The 6,277-nt window shown below is 34.2% G+C and overlaps 1 protein-coding gene across 1 annotated transcript; it reads left to right on the top strand.

Annotated features, from left to right (window-relative positions):
* The first annotated feature begins 3,944 nt into the window (after positions 1 to 3,944).
* On the top strand, positions 3,945 to 5,823 carry LOC137813854 (putative H/ACA ribonucleoprotein complex subunit 1-like protein 1). Its single transcript, XM_068616299.2, has 4 exons — positions 3,945 to 4,191; positions 4,448 to 4,596; positions 4,692 to 4,807; positions 5,492 to 5,823. Exons 1-4 carry the CDS (start codon positions 4,023 to 4,025, stop codon positions 5,664 to 5,666), a joined length of 609 nt encoding a protein of 202 aa, XP_068472400.1. The 5' UTR covers positions 3,945 to 4,022; the 3' UTR covers positions 5,667 to 5,823.
* The last annotated feature ends 454 nt before the right edge of the window (positions 5,824 to 6,277 follow it).

Raw genomic sequence — 6,277 nt, forward strand, 5'->3', positions numbered from 1 at the left:
GTCTACACTCATGGATCCTTGATGAAGTTGTTGGAGCTTCAACAAGAGTTCCTTCCTATAGTGAGGAGGAACAAACCGCGCGCATGCATAACTTTAAATCACTCTAAAGGACCACGATTGACCTATTGTTTAGCCCAATGTCCATTACAGTTTGATGCCACCATTGCATGGCACAGTCCTCAAATTCTACGAAAGCTAACTTAACCTTTTGGTCCTCTTCAATCTCATACACATTAAAAGTTTGTTCTACCTTACCTTCCCATCCTAGAAATACATTTGGGTCATTATCCCCATTAAAACTAGGTAATTTTACAAAAGGTAGGGTCTTCTTTGGTTGTTGATAATGGCGCCTAGCTTCATAATTTTGCACTCTCCAATCCTCTTCTTCTTGACTTCCATATTGCATGTAATGTCTTGTATCTCTTATAGGCTCCCATCTCCTCTCGCAGTTTTATCTCGCTTATGTATCATCTAGCCTTTGCATCTTTTCCATTAGTTGTCGCATTTCCTCTTCCTTGTGGGCCAAGCTCTTCTTGGTATCCTCAAGCCCCCCCAAAAGACGTGCCTTTTGAGGAGATTGTGGTTTGGAAGATTCCCCTGAAGATAAATATGCATATTTGTGCATAACAAAAATTAAACAATTAGTTTTTAACAACAAATAATGCAGTCACTCACATGTATCACTCGACTACTTAGTAAAAGATGGAAAAAATGGTAGAATCACTCAATAAAGGTTTTCAAAAACGCCAAAGGGTCAACACTTAGTAGCAACACTTTAAGTGAAAGAGATCAAATCTCTTATCACTTGCTCATGCAAAGAATCCCCAACAAAACTTTAAGAGAATTTAAAGACAAGCAAGAAAAGTTGAAAGAAAGAAAGCTAAAACCAACATGGAATTTAGATGATGACAAAACTTAAACAAGATAAACAAGAAAAACACTTTTAAGACTCAAAGAAACTTACTTAACCTTTAAGTATGAAATTTGATTTTCTTAGAAATTGTAAAAGTAAGAGGGATGAAATTCCACAAGTATGAAAACAATTTGCCATATACTTAGAATCCTCTTTAGTGATTGGAATTTGAAATGTGAATGCACTCAATTTGTTTTTGTCTTTATTTTTATGGATTCAAAATTTCCATATTCTTTTTTTTTTCTTCATGCATATTTGAATTCACTTTTCAATTTTCAAAAAAGATATTGAGCTGGGATTCAATTCATATGAATACTTGCATTTTATGTTTGGAATTAAATCAACCACTACTCAAACAACTTCTAATTTGTTTTTAGTTCTTCACAATTAAAATCAAGATAAACATAATGGATTTAAGACTCCTAGAACACTAAGAACATAAGACTCAAGCAAAAGAGGTAAGGAAAAAAATTGACACAAAATAATTCAAAAGCAGAATTTAAAGTGCTTAATGAATAAAAAGGAGGATTTGTAAATGACAAGAATTTAAAGGCGAAATTTAAAGGTGCTTAAAGATAAAAGCGAAATTTAAATTCCTGGAAGGTAAAAACATGATTCAAATGTGTTGGAATTTTAAAGCAGAAAATTAACTCAAAAAAGATAAGTACAATTAAAACCATGCTTTGATTACCACATGATGTGAGTTGATTTTAGGACTGCACATTTTATGGGTTTCACTTTGTTTAGGATTTTTTGAATTAGCAATTATGGTGAGAAACCCAAAGAAGATTTCCTTTGGACATGAACTTAACCAAGTGGTTACGTAAGTGTGAAGGTTCACTTCTAGAGGACAAAGAGAAAAACACAATTATATGGTGTTGATGATGATGAGGTGCAAAAATAAAAACATATAATGGAAAGAAACAAGATGGAATAACCCAAGGACATAAAAAGGAATAGAAATGGCGCAAATAAGAAAGGAAAAAAAGATGAAGAAAGCTTATGCAAAATGGAGCAAAGAATCACACCACTTGGAATGGTGGATTGTTCCAAGATGAATGGTGAGGAACCGCCACTTGATGTGCACTACACTCAAGATAAAACCCAAGAACTTTAGGAGACAAAGCGTACTAATCACTCAAACAGAGATTCTTTTCTATTCAATTTCAATTGTAAAAATTCATGAGGCAATGTACCCTTTATATAGGAGAGGGTGACTTGGGGAGCAAGAGTGAGAAGGGTAGGAGTGCCATTTTTGAGAAACCTTCTAGAAGGTAGGTCAAAGAAACCCTAAACCTAAGTGCACATGTAATGAAAGGTGACATTGACACAAGCCTAATTTACTAAGCATACCCTACTCAAATTACTAGCACACCTTACTCAAATTACGAAACACACCCTACTCTAGCTTATTATTCTATTTGGACCCCAAGGTGAGCTCAATTTATTTATATAAACTTGTCTTTTAAAAAGACCAGAAAAAAGAACATCTGATGCTCTAGCTTATGTCCAGTCCTTCCTCTGCAAAGGTCCTTCTAAAGTTTGGTAGGACCTTGTCTTGGATGCTGAGATGACTGACTTAATTGTGAAGTGTCTGTTGTGTCTTTAGTCATCTGCTTGTCGAGATGGTTTGTATCATTTTGTAACGTTGTTGATCCTTCTTTTTTCGGGAAATCATAACAAATCCTCTAACTGGTTTTTAAATCAAGTGTTTATCAAGGGAGGTGATACACAAAATATCTCACTTCCCTTTTTTCAATCAAAGCGTATGTTAAATAAATAAATATTCTAAATAAACAAGTATAATCATAATAAATAATAGAAGTTACAAATGACGTCTTTATCGAAACCTTACCGATTTGAATCGACCTGCATTAGTTAAATATCCAAACATAATGAAACCGATTACGTTCAGACAATACAATGATGTTAATTCAAAAAAATTCAATTTTATCGTAAAATGAGTATTTATACGTTGTAACTTTAGTTTCATGTAAGAACTTTTAAAATATTACAAAAATTTAAGAATTTTAACTGAACTCAAGATTTAGATTAAATTATAAGGTGAAGATAAAACTTTTGTTTGGAAAAAAAATACTGAACATGATTCATCTTCTTTACTATTTGGTAATTAGTAGTATATGTTAAAAGTTGTTGATGTAATAAGTATGATGATTAGTGACATTATTCTTTTTAGACGCTATGCCTGACCTTAGCAAGAAGAAGATGGAGTCTTAGATTATCATAAATAAAGGAAGATATAAAAAAGTCACTTAATATATGAGTTTCTTAAGATAAAGAAAAGAAATGAAATAACTAAGAACAAAAATAACTAAGAAAAGAAACATTTTGGTCCTTCCATACCACATATTGCTATATACTAGAAAAACTAATACTTTTCTTTATGAGTGTCATTAATTGTTTTGTGTTATGTAATTGAGATTTAGTAAGACCAATTTGAGCCACACAGATTAATTTTTGACATTTTTATAATTGTTTTTGTTAAATTTAAGGATTAAAGTGACAACAAATAATAGTTTCAGCTTCAGAGATTATATTGACTATTTATTTTATTTTTATTTATTTACTTCACAAAAATTGGAGGCAGAGATCATTCTCAAATGGGCCATAGGTGCTACTCTATGTGCGGGGCTATTGCTATTTTTACATTTTTTTGTTATACCCCATTTTTTTTACAAATATATTATTCTTCCTATAAACATATTTTTATTTTGGATAAAATACATTGAAAATTTGTTTACGTTGAGTTCAATGCATAACAAATATTTTAAAAAACAGTTTTCAAAATGTAAATAATAGCTTTTTGGAATGAACTTAGTAGAATAACACTCTCTGTCTTCTTATTCTTTTCCCCAAAAGTGTAATGTGCGATGGAAAATGGAGGTTTAGGCGGTGGTGGAAAATGGGGTGCAGGAAGCAAAAGCCTAATAATAATGTATTTTAGTCCCAAGAAAGCCCGGCCCAAACATTGAGGTATTCCTCTCTCTTCAAAAACCTATTTTCGTCAGCGTTGCCCCCAAAAACCCTAAACCCTCCAAACGTTGGCTTGGCAACCCTCTGTGTGGCTGCATTCTCTGATCACTAAACAATGAGACCCCCCAGAGGCGGTGGGCGCGGTGGAGGTTTCAGAGGTGGCCGCGACAGTGGCGGTTTCAGAGGTGGCCGCGACGGCGGCGGTCGCGGTAGAGGTGGATTTGGTCGTGGCGGTGGAGGACGCGGCGGTTTTCGCGACGAAGGGCCACCCTCCGAAGTCGTAGGTTGTTTTTTCTTCCATTATGGAACTTAAGAAACGTTTCAATTTCTTCTTTTTCTGTTGGGTATTTAACGGACAGTGTCTGAAGCCTGAAAAGTATCCTGCTTTGTTGATTTTGCTTCTGGCGAAACGATCTTGTCTATAATTTTCTGTGAAAGAATATAACTAACATGGTTATGAAAAATAATTTTTATTTATTTTTTATTTTATCTTATTTTGGTGTTGGTCTCTAATCTTTTAGTGGTGTTTGGTGTATGCAGAGGTTGCAACGTTTATGCATGCGTGTGAGGGAGATGCAGTGACGAAGCTTACGAACGAGAAAATTCCATTTTTCAATGCTCCTATCTATCTGAAAAACATGACTCAGATTGGGAAAGTTGATGAAATATTCGGCCCCATCAACGAATCTGTGGGTTTCTTTCTTTTTCTGTTTTTTAACCCGTTGGTTGCTTTTGTTTTGGAATGGAGTAGTGATGTTATGGTGGTTTCTCTGTAAACTTGCAGTACTTCTCGGTTAAAATGATGGAAGGGATTGTTGCTACCTCTTATTCAGCTGGTGACAAGTTTTACATTGACCCAAGGAAACTGTTACCTCTTGCAAGATTTCTTCCACAACCCAAGTATGGCCTCTTTGCATCTCTTTGCCAAAAAATTAACCTTTATAAGTATCATGCATTTAGTTTTCTCATTGATGTGTTGTATATGGAGATGAATATGGGTGAATCAGTGTCCAATTAATTTTCCTTCTATGTATGTTTCTGATTGTCCTTGCACTTTATTTTTTGTTTGTGGTGAATCTGATTTTTTTTGGTTTATGGCTACATGTTTTTTTACTATCCATGCCACATTATTGCTTTAAGTGAATTTTGAAATACGAATTGTTTCATAGGTTGTTTTTGGTGTATGTTGTCCATGCCTTAAACAATGTTTTGTTCATGATTACTTAAGTTAGCAGTTTGCAAAACGCTGTTTTATTTTGTTGTAAGTATGTGATGCTTCTATTATTACATAGAACAATGGATTCTTGCTGCACAGCTACAATTTGAAAGTGAGTATGGAAGTCTTGGTTGGTGTTTACAGTCCTAAAAATAGGATTCTTTACTCTTTTCTATCAAATTAATTATTTGTGAATTGTTGTAAAGTTAATTTCGTTAACAATCACTGAGCAAAATGTTTCTTCCTTTAACTATGGCTTTTAGTTGGTGCATTTTTCAGTACTATGGCTTTTTGAAATTCTGCTTTCACTTGCTTTAAAATGGTTTGGAGTCATTCCAGTTAACTTGAGTGGCCTGTTTTTGTTGCAGGGGACAAGCACAGGGTGGTAGAGGTGGAGGAGGACGTGGTGGAGGCAGAGGTTTTCGTGGAGGTGGTGGTGGCGGTTTTCGTGGAGGTGGTGGTTTTCGTGGAAGAGGTGGCCCAAGGGGTGGTAGAGGTGGTCCTCCTAGGGGTGGGGGTTTCAGGGGAAGGGGAAGATCGTAGGGTGGGAGTTTTATGTAATGTTTTTCATGTTGCTGCAGTTTTGTTTTGGAGATAGCATAGATGTTTGAATGAACTTGTTATTTCTTATGGATTTAGTGGTTCTGCTGCACTGTATGTTGTTTGATAATGCTATTATAATTATTGCAAGGTTGATTGAGATGTGTAGACTATTGAAATCTCCTATTTTTAAAGGCAACAATATTCCTTTAAAAATTGGATATAGGTGATTGACTTGTTTTGAAGCTTCTACCACATTCTTTACAGATTACTCATTTATTATAATCATAGATTTGATGTACCTAGTTTTAAAACTGGGGATGAGTTTTATTTATAAATTGAGATAATGAAAATGAATGCAACCTGCTTGTAGTATGTAGTGTGTGGATTGTATTTAAAAGATGCATATTAAACGTAACATTTACCTTCACTAATCTGTGTATACGTCTCATTCAATTGTGGATAATTCCATTAATCTGCGTATATGTTCCTCACTTAACTTGTGGATCATGGGTAAGCTACAAGACAAGCGAGTTTAGTTAACTTTTTATTGTTTTTATATTTTATTATTATATAAAATTTGAATTTGAATTTGAATATTTTTATTTTTATTT

Source organism: Phaseolus vulgaris, chromosome 1 (genome assembly GCF_051622355.1).
Source record: "Phaseolus vulgaris cultivar YP4 chromosome 1, ASM5162235v1, whole genome shotgun sequence".
Taxonomy (NCBI): Eukaryota; Viridiplantae; Streptophyta; class Magnoliopsida; order Fabales; family Fabaceae; genus Phaseolus; species Phaseolus vulgaris.

What these genes read in the sequence shown, in the direction of transcription:
- LOC137813854 (XM_068616299.2), top strand. Translation starts at nt 4,023, where the DNA reads ATGAGACCCCCCAGAGGCGGTGGGCGCGGTGGAGGTTTCAGAGGTGGC. An exon ending in GCCACCCTCCGAAGTCGTAG is followed by an intron (nt 4,192 to 4,447) that starts GTTGTTTTTTCT and finishes TGGTGTATGCAG; the next exon opens with AGGTTGCAACGTTTATGCAT. An exon ending in TCGGCCCCATCAACGAATCT is followed by an intron (nt 4,597 to 4,691) that starts GTGGGTTTCTTT and finishes GTAAACTTGCAG; the next exon opens with TACTTCTCGGTTAAAATGAT.